Source organism: Cavia porcellus, unplaced genomic scaffold, assembly GCF_034190915.1.
Source record: "Cavia porcellus strain 051 isolate PalLab524CR breed Dunkin Hartley unplaced genomic scaffold, mCavPor4.1 scaffold_19, whole genome shotgun sequence".
In the NCBI taxonomy this organism is placed as follows: domain Eukaryota; kingdom Metazoa; phylum Chordata; class Mammalia; order Rodentia; family Caviidae; genus Cavia; species Cavia porcellus.
Genome location: NW_026947502.1, coordinates 53,765,710 through 53,785,694, shown reverse-complemented (window position 1 = coordinate 53,785,694; position 19,985 = coordinate 53,765,710). Strand labels below are relative to the sequence as shown.

General features: G+C 38.8%; 1 protein-coding gene across 3 annotated transcripts in view; it reads right to left on the bottom strand.

Annotated features, from left to right (window-relative positions):
- Adcy8 (adenylate cyclase 8) overlaps positions 1 to 19,985 on the bottom strand; it is a 225,732-nt gene that overhangs the window by 56,516 nt on the left and 149,231 nt on the right. For all 3 annotated transcript variants that reach the window (XM_063231066.1, XM_003467348.5, XM_013149932.3), the window contains 2 exons: positions 7,890 to 7,990; positions 648 to 849 (listed from right to left, as the gene is read on the bottom strand). In XM_063231066.1, coding sequence (XP_063087136.1) covers positions 648 to 849; positions 7,890 to 7,990 — 303 coding nt within the window. The remainder of the gene's footprint in view (positions 1 to 647; positions 850 to 7,889; positions 7,991 to 19,985) is intronic.

Below are 19,985 nucleotides of genomic sequence, written 5' to 3'. Positions count from 1 at the left end.
CATAGGCAAGACACCCAACCTTCCTGAAATGCAGCTTCCTCATCCATCAGATTGGGACAATAATACCTACCTGGTACACACAGTAGGTGCTCAATAAATGTCTGCTATTTAAATTCCACTTCCCCCACCCCTCTCCCACTCCCGGAGACACAAGTTAGCATATTACAACGAGCGTGGGTCATGGAGTCAGACAGAGCTTATTAGCAAGTTATTTCATTTCTCTGAGCCTCAGTTTCCTCAGCCATAAAGTGGGGATAATGGGACTTAGCTCACAGGGTTTATGTGAGGATTAAGTACAAAAATGTGTGAAGCTCCTCCTTTAGTGCATGGCACATAGCTGGTAGGGACTGATATTAATAAACACAAGGTCATCTTGCTTATGGTTGTAACAGATTGGTCCCTGGAAATGGGAGTGGAGTTGGGGCTCCTTTGGCACAAGTAACCCCCCCTCTTGGGGAAAAGACACTTTTCCAACAGAAAAGTTCTGACATTAGCCACATTTTTGTTCTTGTCCCTTAACTGGGACAAGACTGGCACATACAGGTAACTGGTACCGAGGAAGACACTGTGGAAACCTGTAGGGTCCACAGACTTAATTCCTGGTGCTCCCTTTTACACTAGAGGCTTGGAGGGCTTGGGATGCTTACAATATTTAGGACGGCACCCAGGAAATTAATCAAGATAGATGCAAAGATGATGACATTCCGGGCCAAATAGGTCTCGTTAATCCAACAGCAAGTCTTCCGGAGGATAAGTGGCAAACACTTATAATCCTCTGCTGTGGTGATGAGAACCAGAGTCGAGTGCAGCATAATCAGAATGGAGAACTGGACGGTCATTGGCATCACTCTGCAGGAGACACAGAATAAGTCATGTTGCATAGGTCAGCTGATCTCTACTTGCTGAACAACCAATGACCTCCCATCCCCATCCCTTGAATCCAACAATTGTTCTAAACTTCTATTTCTTTGGGATAAAAGTGATTAGCAGAAGATACACACTATTTAAAAATCTCATTCATCTCTAGAATATTCTTTCCACTGAGAAACTTTGCAAGGAGCATGCAATACTTGGCATGGTGTTTGGCTTTTGTTCATTTCCGCCTTCTTTTATCACTCACTTTTCCCTTTGGGCAACTGCTGGCATGGTAACACACCTTGGAGTTTATATCCATATGCTGGCTATGGGAGGAGTCCACGTAACTTTTACCACACAAGGTGGGTTTTGTAAAACTTTCCTGTTTCTACTGTGATGCCAAGAACTAGATCTGGCATTAGTTTCAGGCTTCTCAGTTTGGTTGGTGATTGCTGTGTTTTGTATGGAAGATACCAGCATTTGAACCATAGGAAAGGGTGCAATTTGAGACGTAAGACGTTTTCTTGTAAAAGGCTTCAATATCACTCTCAAGTTTTTGCCCTGAGGTTCAGTTTGTCACCAAACTCTGTCCTATGGATACCTGTATCTATGGACACCACTGGTGGGCTTCAGAATGTTTCTAGCAACTTAGTGATTTAAAACCTGTTTCTGGGAATATCTTTGGCTATGTTTTCTCTTTATCCAATCAATTTGTCACCAAGCATGTTGATTTTCCCCGAGAATTCATTCCTTTCTCTCAATTCTTTGTCTAAACTTTGATGTCCTTCATTGACATCTATAATTTTACCAACTTTATTTCAGCCAACAAATGCCTACAGGTGTTAAATGGCACCTTGATAGAAGTGGCTGGAGATTTTGTACGTTCTGAAAATTGAGGATTATCTACCTGGTTTTGATATCTTCCACTAGATAGTACTAGATAAACCATGTTTAGTGAATGATGTTGAATTTATGTTCTTCACTATTTCTTACATACTCCTGCCAAAACTTTTTTATTATTGGTCACACTAATACAATGATTTTAACTTTGTATGCTAGACACCAGAGCTGAGCACTTTATAGATGATTGGTAATATGAATTCCTCAGGACAAACCTAAGAATTCTTTTGACTTTTTCCAGATGAAAGTTTAAGGCTTACAGAAAAAAAATATTCTTCATTCGTTTGGATAGTGTTATAGTGAGGATTTGAAATTCACCATGCTGTGTTACTCTACACTCTAATCTCTTTGATGAGCAATATATTTCTTAGGTTTGCAGTTATCTTTTTTATCAGACACAGTGATAGGCACCGGCTACCTGGATCAAAGACACAGCTTCATCTTCCAGGTCATACTCTTGAGGGGAATATGGACATACAGTGATGAACCCTTTATACAGTTTACACTACACATATTATGCAGTTTGTTGTGAGCTCCAAAGAGTTATGAATAGCTATCATTTGGAAATAGGAAAGGGAAGTTTCACTAAAGAAGGGTCATAGGGATTAGGATTTGGAGGCTCAGAACAGCTTTTTTATGTGGGGGTGAGTAGAGAATATAATCAATGCATCTGAATGATGAATCAGGGTGCTTATGGTTTTCCAATGACCCAGGTGGTGAGGCTGTGAGACCAAAGGGGAACGAACCCACAACACTGTTCTAGGGAGCTTCCACAGGCCACATGCGGATATTCAAAATGGTTAGAGAAGACGTGATCAGATCAGTGTATCTGAAAGCAATTTGTGATGGTGACAAGTGGAGGATGCAGTGAAGAGGAAAAGAGTTTAGAAGAAGATTTAAATAGTTGAGACAAGAGCTAAAAAGGGAGAAATGCAGGCAGCAGCCCTTGCTCTTGGGAGATGGAGGCAGTTTTAATAAGTGTTTCATACATGTGTGTAGGGTATGTTTTTGGCAGAGTAATCATTAAAAACGATAGTGACTTTTTTTTAACCACCTTAACTGAGGCAAAGAAGGTAGTTTGCCGGGGCATAGGTAGATGAATTTGATTCTGGGAAAGATAAATGTTGGTGCTTATAGATCACACAGCTGGAGTTATATAGTAACTGGGAGTCTGGGCAATTAGAGGGATGGCTGCGGAACTGGGGCTGGATTAAAGGGGCGACGGCTGAAGATCTGGAAGTGGAAGCGCTTGCCTGAGGGGGATGTGCACAGCAAGAAGACCGAAGAGCAAGCTGTGGGAGAAGCTAATGAGGAGCAAAGGGAATTTAGGAAATGTGATCAGAAAGGAGAGCAACAGTAAGAGGGCATGGCATAACGGTCACTGGAGTGATAAAAATGTGCAAAGAGGGAGCAACTGATAATGTCAGTTTCCCCGGCAAGTTCCAGGGCATGAAGCCAGAGCAGTGGCTCCTGTCGCTGCTCTAGTTATTGTTAGAATAGTTTTAAAAAACACTTGCCCTGTTTTGACTGTACAGATCCCTTTGACAAGAAATCTCTGTGGGGAAACAGGAGTTTCCTGCAGCAGTGAATTCCCAGAGGGCTCAAGGCAGATGGGAACCTCCCTCCGCCCAGCAGGCTGGAAAAACACTGCCGACAATGCACCATTACTTCTGGGCACCCAGGGGAGGAAAATGAAGGAGAAGGCAGGTGGATTGCTTTATCAGGCACTCCCAAGGGAGAATGGGCCAATTCCAAGCCTGGCATGTTTCAATAGTACGAGGCCACTGCGGCAAATAAGCATGACTGGATTCCAAGTGTGAGGCAGAAGCAGACCAGGGAAAGGCAAGTGTGAAAGATGTGCAGAGTGACCTTCAAATTCTTAAGTTCCTGGCCTGGCATGGGATTCTGGCACAGCGTGCTCTAGACCCTTTCATGTTCTTATTCTCTGTCTCTCTCATGTCTTTGTACCTTGGTCAGGGCAACACTGAGCTGCGTGTATGTAGTCTTCTCCAAGAGCTGTGCTACTTCTGTTACTATTGGCACTTCACTGTTCCTCCTGGTAGGCTCAGCTTTCTTTTTTGTTTCTTCTATGACACCTGGATGAAGCAGAGTGCACTGGAGGTGCTCAGGGACTACTTCTTGTCTTGGGTTTTCTGTGTAGAGAGAAGACTCCATTCCTTCCCTCACCAACCTGCATAGGAAAAGACTCCCAGATTTTCTAAGTGCTTGCTGTTCCCTCTCCACGGAAGGGAAAGGCTGAAGTACACATCTTCGGCACTGGTGAGCGTGTGTCTTGAGTTGGTCTTTCCCAGCAGTGAGACCTTACACTGCAGCTTAAAGATGGGTCTCAAGGAGGCAAACATTCAAGCAATTTACCATGATACTGCGTGGGCTGTTGACTACAGCCACATTCTATATGTCAATGATTTGGAAATCTATAAAACTGATGCATTGTTGCTGTTGTGCTTTTGTAGATACCCTGCAGGAGACATATCAACAGGGTGTGCTGAGGGCTGTGTATAAGGATTTATACAACAGCTCCCTGGAACCCTGACCATTTTGCAGGACCTCCTCTGGGTTTACTGAAAAAAGGGAAAGAGGTGAAAGACAGGCCATCTGGTCCAGTGAAAAAACCAAAGCCTTGTAATTTTGAACCCATAGTTCCAAAACAGAACCTGTACCACAGTCATCAGCAAGGTAATATTATCTAAAAAGTCATTTTAGTGTTTAGTAGTGGGATTTTAAAACTCACAGTTTGATAGGGTAAATAATAAAAGAATATAGTAAGAATCTAAGAAAATGTTGGCTGTTTTTTTCATGATGCCATTGAGAAGATCAAAGGCACTTCAAAGATCAATGGGCAGAATATTAATTACAACACATGCGTTTTAGCAGAATCCTGGCACTGCACATAAAATTTCTCTGGAAATCTCCATAGCACCTCTACAGCACTCATTTATTTCTGCACAAACATTATAACATCAGATAGTAAATTTCATCTAATTAGAGAGCTATTCAGGCATCCAGGCGCTCTAAATTTGCTTTCGCATTGTTGGTGCCCATAAAAAGCAAGGAAATCTTTCATTTCTGAAATCTAGTTGCAAACAGAATGACAAGGGAATTGCCAACAGCTCTATCCAGATCATTTCTAGGCATTACATTCTGATTAACCCCTGCATCTAGTCTGTAAAACAAGATCTAGGTTGATGTTACGTTTGGACATTTGCTGGGAAGGCAGGAACAGAGGGAAGGGGTGAACAGCCTCTATAGCTTGTGCAATAGGAAACAGAAAAACCATAGCAAAAGGTGACACTTGCCTGGCACTCTACTATCTGTAGAGACCCCATGAGTGCAGCTGTGCATTGGATCCTTGCAACAACTTTGGGAGGAAGTTATTATTAGCCTTTCAACAGATGAAAACTATGTGATTTGGAAGGAGATGGAAAAAAGAATTTGCAAAAAAGGGGCATGATTGATTTAAAATTTACCAAAATGTGTTATTCCTGTTTTACAGATGGGGAAACCAAAGTTTCACAGAGGTAAATTCAGATATATAGCTAGAAAGATTCACAGAAAACAATCAGACTCAATGACTCTTTTTTTCTTTTCCCTTCTTCTCCATCTATTGCTCATTACCTCTCCTTTCCTCTTCTCTTCTCCCCTCTTCTCCCCTCTTCTCTGTCTCTGTCTCTTTCTCCCCTTTGTCTTTCTCTCTCTCTTATCACTGTGTAGGCAGGGTTAGATACATTATTCTGTAACTGTAAAAGGCATTTTTTTAGCTTTTCCTCAGTTTACCTTCTGGAAAAGGAACATTTTTGAACATGTGGGAACTAAAGAACATAGTTGGGCTGGCATTGTCTGCCATTGCCAGGGTCCATTAATTTTTGCTTCAGGAGCTGGAAATGAGCTGTGATCATGTGAGTAGAGATCACCTCATCTGCTAAAATCCATGAGAAGTCAGGTGAGGTAAAGGCAGCAGCCATTTGTTTTGCTGCGAAGTCTCAAGCAGAATGGGTTGGAAAGGAAACCAGCACATTAAAGAAGGCTTTTACTATGTCAGGAGCAGTCACACCACTCAATGCCCACATGTGGATTTTCTGGTTGGAGTTCAGAAGTTTGCTTCGGGCAGCTTTTCCTGTCCAGGAAACAGGTGACTTTGGAGCACTAGCTGTACTGCTGCTACAGGGTTCACTTGGAATCCAGGGTCAGAGACTCCTTTTGTCTAGCTAATAGGTGAGGTTCCAGTTTTTTTTCCAACCAGGAATCAGGATGCCAAGACTGTCTCTGCTCTTCTGGTCATGTACTTGGGAAGAGAATATGTCAAGACTCGCTGGAAAGAGATCTAACTTCCTCCGGAAGCCAGTGATCGCTCCTGTCCAGTGACAAGTCCAGACCATCTGGATCATTTGGGTCACTCCTTTCTGTCTCACTGCAACTGTGGACACTATCCTATCTAAATATCTTTCTCTCTTTCCCCTTCACAACCAATTTATTGACCCTACCATTTCTTGCCTGGATTTCAAAAAGAACTTGAACTGTGGGAGATTTTTGCATGCCAGGCAAGTGCTCTACCACTGAACTGGACACTAGCAGCTCTCTTGCTTGGAGTTTTGCACCTGACCACTCACCACCCATGTCCTCTCCTGCCCATTATCCACTTTCATTGTGATCTTATGAAACACAAATTCTTTAAATAAAATGCTTCAAAAATGTCTTGATGTTAATCAGTCACAACTCCTTACTAAGACTCCCACAACACAATCCTCTCATCCTGAACACTGTTGCCAGCTTTTCATTCTTTCAAAAAGAACTTCTTGATCTTTTTCATGACTGGTGAACTCCTTTAGGAGCACTTGGCTGTCACTAGTCCTTACCTGGGAAGCGTGGCTCATCTCCCACTCACAGTCCTACCCTATTTACACATTAGGTGACAGTCACCATGTTATATCACAGCTGCTTAGCTAATTGTTCAACTTTTATCTCCAGTAAACTGTAAGCTTTATGATGGCAGCTATGTTTGTCCTACTACCCACCAGGTAAGTGCATATAAGGCACGCAGTACCTTGTGCTCCAGGAGTCCAGAGGGGCCATGCAACAGTAGGACCATATCAATTTTGGATCCCACATCTCCACAGACAGAAGTGAAGAGGGGAGTACAGGAAGTTTGGGTGAATTCTGGTAAGGCCCCTCCCAACCACACTCGTGATTCACTATTCTGCAGTCTCTCTTTCCATGACTCTAGTCCTCTTAGGCAAAGAAACAATTAAAATATTCTTGTATGTCTAATGTGTATGCTATATACGTATCCATCTATATGCTATGCATGTAGATATATTGTACATTTTATATGCTATACAGGGGATAAATTACAGAAAGATATCAGGACACACTGATTTTGTCTGTTTGTTTGTTTATGAGACAGGGTCTTGCTATGTAATTCAGGCTGGCCTGGACTCACTATGTAGCCCAGGCTGGCCTTGAACTCAGGGCAATCCTTTTGCCTCAGCCTCCTAAGTGCTGGAATTACTGGCATGTACCACAGTGTCTGGATCAAGAGAGTGGTTTCAAATCCATGTTGTAGTATTTTTCAACTGACAGGCCTTAGGCACTGTATTTCATTGGTCTGAGCCTCAGTTCTCTTCTCTTTAAAACGAATACAATCATAATACCTAACCCAAGAAGATTTCTGGAGTTATTGTAGACAGAGTGGTATTTGAAAGTCACTGGACCTCATAATGGGTGCTTATAGCATCCTTGAAGTCTCAATTTTGCTAACCCAGGAAATGACGATGCTGTATCTATGAATATCTCACATGGACAAAAGGACAAATAAATGGTGACTGAGGGTATTATAGTGAGTTTTTTCTGCATTAATGTGTGCAATGTCAAATATGGGTAGGACCTGTTTTGACTTTGGTTGTTTGTTTTTATTCAGATTGGGAAGAAGACTCTTGCTCTGAATAAAAAATGAAATTATAATACAGTCTAAGGCAGTCACAATAGACCCTGAATTGTCAGATATGTTGACAGTCTGTATAATTTGGATCCCTGGAAAAGACAGTTTGACTGGCTCCAGGTAAGAGGTCACCCATCATCTCAAAGAGACATTTCAAACTTAGTCCGTTTGTATTTACCTTGAAGAAGGAAGCAAACTTTGTATTGCCGTGATAAACAGAAGAACGATGAATGCACAGACCAAGTTTGACTTGAATACTTCATCTCTCATTTGAGAATACTGTAATTAAAAAAAGAATTATTTTGCAGCAGATTTAAACTTTTAGAAGAGATAAGTTTTAACAGTGTCTCAGATTAAGTCAAAACAGTAACAAGAAACAAGACAATTTAACATTTTAAAAAATACTTAGGAGACTCCATATCTTCATAAAACCTTGACACAGCACTATCCCCATCCCTCCTGCCAACCTACAAGTAAAAGAAAGCCCAGGGGTAAATGCCAAAATTCTAGGGGGAGGAGTTTGCATGTGTTTATCCACTCCTTTCCCTCTCTAAAAAATTAGAATGATTGTAATGAAACAGAAGGGCATATAGCAATATGCACAGAAAATCACATTTACACTGTATTTCTTCATGAGTACATTTAAGTCATTTGAGGGCCTTGCTGTGCTTGTTGTTAGGTTTGAAGACACAGAAACATGTTTTACCAGGGAGTCTTCATGCCTGCTAGAAAATCTCTAGTTACTGTGTTCTTTTTCTGAGAGAAGAGAAACCAAGACCGACACAATTATGCGCAAGATGACTTTCATCGTTCACTGCAGGCAGCCCTGGGGAACGAGTAACTTAATTTTGGTTGCCCAGAGTAGTCAGTAATTTCATTGTCCAGCTTTAAAATCTCCTGCAAGGTAGGCATTGAGCGTGTATTTGCTTTACTCTTGCCTTTTCTTTCCAACCATCTTGAAGTCACCAAATTGAAGAATAATTCACTTCTTTCAGAAGGAAGGAGGCTTTACAAAGTTGAGAAAGACCCTCATCTTGCCTTAATTGAAGAGACATCTAGCACTTTGCCATGCTGATCATCTTACTTTGGCATGGTTGGAGGAAAGAGAAATCTAAACCTGGCATTGGTGCTTTGTAATCCTTAACATGAATTTCAGAGTTACTTTACCTAGGAATATCGTAAAGAGTCCTCTCATAACATCTTAGGCCTTATGCCCACCATGCCAAGATAAGGTTTTAGTAAGGCCAATGAAGTAATGAAATTAGTCTAACTTGCTTTTGGTGTGGTGCTTGCAATAGCAATGACGTGGTTTTCACTCTCTTGCTGACTTCATGCTGTGGTCCAGGTTTTAGACTGGAGCTTTCTGTTCATTGTCATGGCGGAAAGTCTAGGAAAGAATCTCAAGCTGATGAGCTTGATTCACCATGCTTATCAGGGACTGCACAATTAAAGATTTTATTTTTCTCTTCTCCAGAATGGAGGCTTCTATTTGGTTGCTGAAAACCTAAAGTACTTGGTATCTGGAGGGGCTCCATGAACATGACCTTCAAGATTCACTACAAGCTACGCTCACTTTTGATAAAACCATGAGAAAATCCATGTTATTAATAGTTTCCAGTAGTGCTACCTAAGAAGAGGGTACAGTCACAGAGACCCACACAAACAGCTTGAAAATGAATGAGTTAGCCACAAAAGCAAGTAATCCAAAGAAAGATAAATGTCTAAGGTACTTAGCACCCAGTTGCACAAGATTTAGTGATTTTCTGGATGACTGGCCACTTGTAAGCTAGGATAAGGATTTGATACTGCAGCTTTAACAACCATAATAGGAAGTTTGAGAGTGCTTAATCTAATGTCTTAATCTTTCTTCTTTACTTAGTTGTAATCGTCACTATTATAATCACTGTCATTATCGTCATTGTCATCATCATTATCATCATGACAACATCTTGAAGTAATGGACTGATTCTCAGTGTTGGGATCCCTCTTCACAACAATTCTGATGTCTACGCAGATGTCTGAGGCTTATCCTCAGGTGAGCTCTGCTTTGTTAGGGAAGTGGGTTTTTTGCCTTTCTGAGTTGGGACAAGGCATTGTAGGGGTTTAAACATTCTCCACTTAAACACTCCCAGTGCCTAGGCTGGAGCAATAACTCCTTGCAAAGCATTTCTTTCTCTTCTGTTCTGTCGTCATCTGCACATACTTATCCTTTTATATTTTAGTTGCAAGGATGTACTAATTTGCAGATAGACTACTTGCACTTGAACACCAGACACAACACTTAACTACCTGTGCAATTTCCTTGCATGAATTTACTGTACTTTCCATGTCTCAGTTTCCTCATCTAGAAAATGGATATTATATAATAGTAGGAGTTACCTCCTAAGAAACATTGAAAGAATGAGATTAATAAATGTATGGAAAGACCACTATTGCCCCTTTCTCACTGAGAAGTAAACTTTCTCACTTTTTCTGTAGATCTTGAGCTTCTACCCCCTTTCTTAAATGATTTTTACTAATGAATTGAAATGCCTTATGAGCATCACTTGTCCAGACCAAAATTGCACAAAATTTTATATTTTTCATTTTTTTAAGATAATGAGCAGTGGAGACAACAGGAAAACTTTTTTGTCCTCCTCCAGCTCTATTTCTTTGAACTTCGCTTCTCTTTTCTGTCCAATGGGGACATCAGTGTGATACATATGCTTTGCAATGCCAAAGCATTCTATTGTTTTTATGCTTAAATTTCAAAGCGCCAAGTGAGAGATTCACCATATTTTTGAAATTGATATTAATCAACCATAGAATACTGGGTTTCAAATTGAAATGTAGGTTTACTCTGAAGTGTAAGGAGATGGGACCTTTGTAAAAAAATTTCTAATTGGAATTAGGAAGGACAGAGTACTGAGCACTAGTATTCAGTGATAATTCATTTAACTTCCTCTTGACTTGAGAATGTCTGAACGCTTGAGTTTATAGCTGTATTAACCTAGTTCTACATTTGTGCTGTCAGAGTTAGGCACTCCTGTCTGGCCTCTGTTCCGTCCTCTCCAGGTCACATTTATCTTTGCATATCTCAGTTGCAAGCATGGACTAATCTACAGCTAGACCACCTGGATTTAAATATTAATTCTAACACCTACCAGTTTGCAACCTCAGACAAATTGACTAAACTTGCTACATTCCATTTTTCTAGAAAATGGGCATTATATTAAGAGCTATTGCAAAAAAGTTATTGATGGATGAAATGAGTTAATAATATATGTTAAATCCTTAGAGCAATGTCTTACGCAATAACATAAATATTTTCTACTGTAAGTTAATTACAATTACGGCTATATTTGATATACTTTTACCTTTGTGAAAACTATCTTTTCAACCATGGTGCTGCCTTCTAACATGCTGTCTTTTATTTCCCTGTACACAACTGCACCTTGCACCCACTTGCTAACTGAATATACACTATGTTAGAAAAGATTCTTCAAAAGAAATTATGATTACATTTATGATCGTCTCAGGAAAATACCCTGCTCTTATTATTCACCTTGCCTTATAAAATATCACCTATCAAAGGATGGAATTCTTTGCTTTTTAAGGAATCATTGGGAAAGAAGTCTGGGAGTAATTAGTGCATCTTCATGGTCTACTAAATCCTTGTTGTGGAAGAAAGTTTGTTAATCTGTTTGTTTTTTCCAGATAAGAAATCTGAGGGTCAGCAATGGGCACACACTTGTCATTGTAGATTGGTTAGTGGTAAGGTTCAGAAGTTCATCCCATGAATCCACTGTCTATGGGCAGGAAATGGGTGAGGCAGTACTCAAGCCCACTGCAATGAGACTCATAAGTTAAGGGGGCACAGATCTTGGAACAAATTGCAAATATTTCCTTGAAAGCTTTTAATTAGAATTTAGAATACTATTATTTTTCAGCCTATAAGGCTTGGGTTGAATTGGGGAAAGGTCAATACCCAATGTACTGAGTAATAATCAATAATACCGAGCATGAGGCATGTATCTTGTATGCTTTATGATAATCCAATTTAATTATGGCAACATTTTAAAGAAAATCTTGTTTACCACATTCATATTGTAGAGAGAGAAAAACTGAAGATTAAAATGGTTGGGCAACTCAGTCCCACTTCTACAGATTGTGAACGGGGACTCAGAGTTGTACTTAAAGTACACAATTTCTCTGACTGCACCTCCTCAAGTTTTCTTGCTATCTTCAGTATAACTCTGTTCATAGTGCGCATGATACTATTTCTTAGAATATTTCAGAGACATAATTTATGATACAAACAAAGGAGATGTGCTAAAAATTTGGGCCTGTGTATGGCATGGCTAAATTACAGTGAAACATGACTGGGCAAAGAATAGACTCAGAAGCACTGTGAATTAGCTTAGTAAGACAGCACTGTTGTATTTTTGTGAATAATGCAAAATAAAGAGCTGCTTCTTCAGGCCTGGGTAGGTGAATTGATAACAGGGAATAAAGCCAAAGAAATAGTGGATTTTTAAAAATATAATGCAGTAGAAGAAGAGGAGCTACAGTCTGGAGAATGATTATAAGCTTGTTTCGGAAATGAAAAACTCGGACTTGATTTGATGAGGTTGAGACTTGGAATTCCTTTCCACGGAATGATGTAAGAAGACTTGTGTTGGGTTTTGTCCATCTCTGGGAATATTCATGTCAAACCCTATTGAAAGTCATCTTTGGAACTGAAATCAGAGCCTGGGAGGGGGTGGTCAATGAGTTCTAAATCCGTCACAAAGAGATGGAGAAATTCCAACCTGATCACATGAAGGAAAAGCCCATCCTGGAGTCCTCTTCCACAGAAGTTTGATCAGCAAAGTCAGCTGAAGAGGTATGATAGAGCCTCTAGTCTTTGGTGCGTGAGTTAGTCCTCAAAAATCCTCCTTGGTGGTGGTAGGGAATCACTCTACTCTCTGAGATTCTCCATTTCAAATATAAGCTAAAAGGCGCTGCCAGCATTCTTACATCTCTATAATATACAGAGAATGCTTCCAATTATAGCAATTACCTAGCTAATAAGCCAAAATGCAACTGGAGTATGTCTTTTTACCTAAATTGTAAGTGAATTTATGAAATCTTATCTGTGGAGTGGATTGTATTTGTCATCTTGGTACAAACCTTACTAATGACAATTTTACTCAGTAACATTTCTCAGAAATGAGCCACTAATTCTGGCCTGGATACTTACATAAATGCAAAATCAGCTCCTCACTTGAGAGCCCATTCCATCTTTGGAAAAATCCACTTTGAAGAAAGCTATTATTTTGGCATGATTTTTGCTGGTATGAATCAATAAAGCTTTGTTTTCATCAGGATGATTTCGTATAACTAAGAATTTAACTTCTATTGTTAAATTCATTCATTATGTAGCATGGCAATGGCCTATGGCATCTTTAAATTAGAGTATTTGGATAAAAGGAATAATTGTAAACAAGTCAGAGTCCAACCTGCAATAATTTAAAAATTTTGGAAGAGGATATTGTTTATTTTTGTGCCTAGTTCAATCAAATCTTCCATAAGAACAATTCTATGAGTGACAGGACAGTGTGAGGGATCTGACCTAGCATACTATCTCCAAGTATATATGGCCTTTGAATGAAGGTGGATTTCCTCATGTTTTGTTAATATTCGTATTTCCAGGGATGACAGAAGACCCTGAATGGTAACACATGTTTTAATTTTATGTTCTTTCTCGGTAGGGAGGTTAAATGACGTAGGATAATTCATATAGAACTTCTACAAAGCTTCCACCCTGCCATTATTCCTGCTAATGCTCTCCTACCTTCCCACCCTTAAGAAGAATTATCTTTCCTCTTTGGATCGATTTAGCCCCTAAGCAGTGTAGAGGGCAAGAAAGTGGTTACTTTTCTTGTGTGCTTTGTCTGGAATCCTCTCGCTGCAGATGATGGTGATGTCTGCACAGAAGCCCTGAGTTGTTTTGGGACTGGGTCACTGACCTTTGGGTTGAAACTGTCGTCATGCTGTCATTCTGTACTGTACCGTTGTAGATTAAGTTGATAGTTCTGACTGAAAATGCTGGCTTTGTGGGACCAGAGCTAGCTAATTGTTTTGATGAAAAGGTAAAAATGAAATGGCCCTTGAAATTATTTGACTTTCCTAGTTGTGGCATAAACATCAGTAATTTTACAAAGTAATATGAAGAAAATGAAGGAGTTTCACAAGCTTGCTGTTTGAATAGGGGTAGATTTTTTTCCCTGAGCCTCTTTGAAATCCGCCCTTCCTACCTAAAAGAGAAGGCCTAAGTATTCCTACTATTTTGGAACTTATTAGAGCAGCAAAAATGAAAGAATAGTCTGATACTTTAACAGAATAATTCATTAAAAAATAAGATTATATAAACAACCAGAAAGTATCTGATTTAGAAAAATCAAAGAGAATGCCTGAGTCAGTTTGGTCTACCTGAGTGCATAATAAGAAATGCAGAAGTTCAATAAATTCTGAATATTTCTAGGACAGAAGTGTGCATTTTAAAATTAATTCTAGAGTCCAGTATTCTAACCATCAGAAAGTTCATTCAGTGGGAGACTGAGATCTCGATCCCAGCCTGGGTAAATTAGACACTTAGGAAAACCTTGCCTCAGATATAAAATAAATCTAAATAAAAAAGAAAGGGCTGGACTGTTGTTCATAGGAAAGACCCTGGGTTCAATTCCCAGAACCTCAAGAAAAAAAAGCAAGGTCATTTGTTTGCATTGCTTTATTTTGTCAAACTTCCTTTATTAGTCAATCAGTAATCATAACTCAAACAAAAGTTATAGAGAAGAGGAAAGAAGCATGACAGAAGTATATGGTACATTTTTCTTGAAATCCTTTTAGTATCTATTTAATTTTAATTTTCTTTTTGAGGAATGGAGAAAATGAGAGGAAATCTGAAGACAAAAAATGGACCAATTGTACTCAGCAAAAGAATTTTCTAAGGATTCTCTTATGTAGTAAAATCTTGTTTTTATGAGACTGAAAAGAAGTACTCTTAAATGGATGCTTAAAAAAACACATTGTAGAACTTTGTTCATAGCAAGTACAATTATGAGAGTTATTATTAAATAAAAGCAGCAAAATCTGATAGCTGATTTATGTGTAAAAAAGTGAAGCATGGCCACAAGAAGTTTAATATCTACTTGGTATTTCTAGAGGTTATTTGGTTTTGTTTCCTGATAGTTTCCTGTTAGTATATGACTAACTACTGGCTACTTGAACTAATCTGTCTTCTTTTGGATACACAGCACAAAAATGATCCGAGGAATCATTATTCCAATTCCTACTGTAGTGGTGAGAGAAAAGGTATTTCATGTGTTTATTTACTCACTAATTTAATTTTACATGTGCAATGTTAGATAGAGGGATAGAATTGCCCTTGGTTTAGTGTATCTTTCACAAGGTTCTGGGTACCTTCAGAAACACACAGTGAAGTGTTTTTACATGGTTGAGCACATATCTATGTGTGCAGACATCTGTGTGTTTGGGAGGTAGGTAGATAATCAAAGATACTAGGATGATTTAAATTTTGCTTTATTTTTTCTTCAAAGTATTTATCACACACATTGTTGTATTTTTCCCTCTCTTACTCTCTACTGAGTACGTCCTCAATGCATTCTAAAAACGGAAGGGAAACAGGCCTCGTAAAATCTATAGAATTTTGCAAGGAACATTAGAAATACTCTGAATTTGGGAGACATGGTTAATTAATTTTGAACTCCAACTCACCTGCCTTCTTTAAATGTGCATCTTGGGAAACTGCTCAAATTCTGTGAGCCTCTCTCATGGGTGAGATGGTATAACTAATACCCATGTGAAAGGATATTGTAACAGTTAAATTAAATGAGGTAACACATATAAGATATTAATGATAAGGCTTGATATGATAAGTTCTTGACAAACATCAGTTTGCCTGCAACAGTGCCACCTCAGTTGCAGTGAATTACAACCTCCGAGGCACTTAAAAATACTAATTTCATTTCACCTGCTCAGCAACCCTGTGAGTAGCTGTGACAATGGGAAATTCAACGACTGGTGTAAGATCGTACACAGGCGTGTCATTCCCGGGGATCAGAGGTTATGAGGTTCTCTTCATACAGCACTCAGCATTGCAGATTGGCGGGGGGGGGGGGGAGATGCACATTTTCGGCACAGACTGAGCAGAGCAAATGGTCTGTGCTGTGCCAGATGAACTGCCCAGGAGTCACAAGAAGTGTGGATAGACAGTTCTTGTAGAGCAAAAAGAAATCCATGAAAGGACCCAGATCTTTGTCTTCTTATTTTTATAGAAAGAAAGGCATAGCCTTTGGCAGTAACCAAATATTGGACGCTCTTAGAGACGGTCTGGTTTTTTTTTTTTTTTTTATCTTATTGGTAAAAAGTAATGAGAGGGATTCAGCATCACTGAATCATTTAGAGAAATGTCAAATAAATGATGCGAACCTATTTTAACACACCACTGATTTTAACCCAATGATCGTAGGTGTTAATGGGAGCTGACCCTCACGCTGGGTAACAAGCCTGAATTTGATCACATTTATAAAGGATAGAACTCTGATATCCTGGAATATAAGGTGCAATGATATGGCTTGCCTTAACTATTTTTTAAAAAATGAAAATAGTTTCTTTAAAATGTTCTAAAAGTGTGATATTGATTTAAAGTGATGGGCTTAATCTTTCTTAATCATTAATAACTAATAAGAACAGATACTATACTCTGTCTTAGCCAAAAGGCTGAAAACTGATTCATTATTGCAATGACATAAAAGCAATCAGAAGGACAAAGGAAAAGAAAGATTATTACACTTATAGAAGCATTTATTATATGACTCTTATGTCATATAATTTTCACTCCAATGTCTAAGGGCAAATGATCATCAGAATTTCAATCAGATCAAGCTCCTTGTTCTGCATCTCCCAGACAGTTTCTGGAAGGAACTGAACTCAAGTCATGCCTACTGAATAAATCGAGCCCATGTTCTTTCTGCCTTTGAACAAACACTAAACCTTTGTGAGTTAAATGAACATTTTTCACTTGTGCAGGGATGTCCATTTGGATGACAGGAAGATATAAACTAGTGACCAATACATTAATCAACAGCCTGTATGCCCACTTTTATTTCCAAAATGGGATTTCATCCAAGACTTTTTGTTCTTGGGACCACTGTGAGCTCTACAGAGACATCCTCTGCAGGCCACAGAAGGCCTCATGGGATGGATTGTTAACCAAATGATCTTCTAATATAAACTGATCCCTGAACATGTGGGGGAAATGTCCAGCTCAAATTTCCTTGCTCAGCTAAGGGTGAAGAAAGGCAGATGACAATTCAGAATAGCAGAGTAAAGAGTATTTCTCAAAGTGCAGGGCCCCTGCAAAATCAAGGTCTGGAGGTGGAGAGTTGGGCAGGCATCTACATTTCAGTAGGATCCTCAGGTGATTCTCATATTTGAGGTCCACTAGCCTACCACAAAAAGTTTTATGCATAATTTTTTTGTCTTTTTTGAGAAAGGATCTCGCTATGTAGTTCAGCTCATTGGCCTTGAGCTCACTTTGTAGCTCAGGCTAGTCTCCAACTTGCAACAATCCTCCTGCCTCAGCCTCCCGAGTGCTGGGATTATAGGCATGAACCACCACACCTGGCCATGCATAATTTTTTTTGCAAAGACAGAAGGAACTCTTTTCTCAAAGGAAGAAGTTTTAGAATCCAGCATAAAAATATTAGCATTGAAAGGAAGAAACTCTAATCTTGATTGGTACAGTTTGATTTTAACACTTAAGCCAATAGCTGCCCATGTCACAGACATGAATACCCAGTCAGTTTGAAGTATATATAAACATGTATTAATCTTCATTCAAGGTGAAGGAATTCTTTCATCCTGAGCTGATAACTGTATTTGGAATGCTAAGTTTAATGAATTCATTTCACATTAGTGTTCTTGTTTTATGAAACTTTCCTAGGGCTTTAAAGGTTTTTGGGAAGTTTCTCTGTCCTTAGGAACCTCCATAAATAACTGCAGTGAATTACTTTTGTATCCTAAATTTAATCCAGAGCCTTGTTCCAAAAGAGGAATGAGACCAAAGGCTGCACAACATCACCTTCTTGTAAGTACTTTGAAAAGAAGGGTCCAAGGTAGGTGATCTCATAAAGAGTCAGGCTCTCACTGATGAAAGAAGGTAATTAAGACAAATGTAAAAATTACAGAAGGAGAAATTTAGAAACCAAAACATGTAAGGAAAGACCTTCAACTTCAATCAATAAAAATAAAAATAAAATGATGAGGGTATGCTATTTGCTTCTTATCAAATTGATAATTGAAAAAAGTTTAGACCTAATAATTTAAGGCAATTTCAGAATACATCTCAGGATTCAAAGTGTATAACCTCTTTTAGTTTCTTTATAATTGTAGTCTAAAGAAATAATAACCAAGGATGTGATTTAACTATAACAGTGACCATCACAATGTAGTCTGAGATTCATAGTAGCAAAAGCTGAAAAAAGGCAAAATGATTAAAACATGCAATATAATAGTTTGCAATTATTAAAAGTGTTTTGCTAAATAATAACGTGAGGAAAGCCTATGCCAAGAATGCTTAGTGCTACATTATAAAGCATTATTTACAAAAGTTCATTTTTATAAAAATTTCACTGATAAATATATAGATGCACATTCATTTAAGGCCAGCATCGCAGATGTCAAAGTATTAACAGACATCACCCTGAATTTAAAAATGAGATGATTATTTTCTTCTTTTTGCCTAATATATTTGGCAATCTTGTATTTGTCTAATCTTTTGTTAGGAAAAACTTCTTTTCATAACAATAAGAGATCAGTAAGACCCTTCAGACATGTGTCTTTAAAGAAGGACACATAAGCCATTTATGAACTTTGAGAGTGCGGAAGTGTGTCTTTGATGACTGAATTAGGTCCCTTTCCTTGGCCCAGGTTTCTGCTCAGACAGTTCTGATGCGGTTGCTGAAAAGTGAAAATTTGAGAAGCGCTAATTCCAAATTGGCCTTTGATCCTACGATTTGTCAGATGACATCGCTCTGGACAAGCTTGGAGAGTGAAAGGAGATGCTACTAATAATGGTTCTGAGAAAGCTAACCTCTGAGGTCACCAGAGTGAGAGAATTCATATAGTCAGCTCCAAGGCTCCCAGAGATGTGACGCTGTCCTAAGTACTGATTTCACGGACAAGGAACAGAGAAACAAATATGCGTTGTCCAAACTTGGCTGAGCTACGGAAGTTAGGGGCTGCCTTTCTGACATCTAACCTGAAACATGTATTGGAGGGTGTAGGCAAGGGAGAAACGGACTACCTTGAATTTCATGGCAGACAGTGAGCAGAACATCAGCCTTCTCTCCTGAAACCCTACCAAAAAGGATCAGATCAAATCAAATTCATGTCTTTTGGATCTTAGCTTGAAAAAATAAAATAAAAAGTAACCTAAGGCCAACTATAGAAGTCTAGGCAGCATTCTTCAATCTCCTTAACCTTTGTTTATTTTCTTATTTATTCAACAAGTACTTAGCATCATGAGGTATGTAAAAGTCTTGTTCACATGACACGTTGGTAGATATACTAGTTACTATTAGCTATGACCAAAAAAGGTCTGCATAATACTTCTATACGTTTCACTAGAACATTTTGTTCTCTCATTCACTTATAAAGGTAGAGACACAAATGAGGTCCTTTATTCACATATTATCTTTTTGTTCAAAGTGCAAGAAGCCTTTACTTCCCTACAAAATAGTGAGGATATAATCATTGTTTTCATTTTCACTTTCTATTTATTTTTTTAAAGAAAACAAGCCTTTATGGTCTCATTTTGCTCTCAAGCAGCAGGGTAGGACAGGGGGAAGAAAAGAGGTTTTTAATAATAAATATGTATGAATTTCAATAATTATAAGATGCACATTTCTAATTAAGATGTGAAAGTTTTGATAAAATACCCACTGCAGCATCTCTGAAATCAGAATACACCTTACTAGCAGTGGAATTTCAAAACTTGGAACAATTTTCCAGGGAGGTTTGCAATTGCTTTTTTCAGACACCAGGTGGCAGTGTCATCCTGGTGCCACTTTAAATTAAATCCTTTCCCTGAGACTTCAGATTGTATTCAGAGTGTGAATTCAGGCGGCATACTGATGCAGATTCCGCTTGGAATTTAAATCTTTGTGAGCTTTTTCCCTTTATCTAGCCAATATCAGGGTGTGGGCACATGGTTTTTCTCATTCAGTGG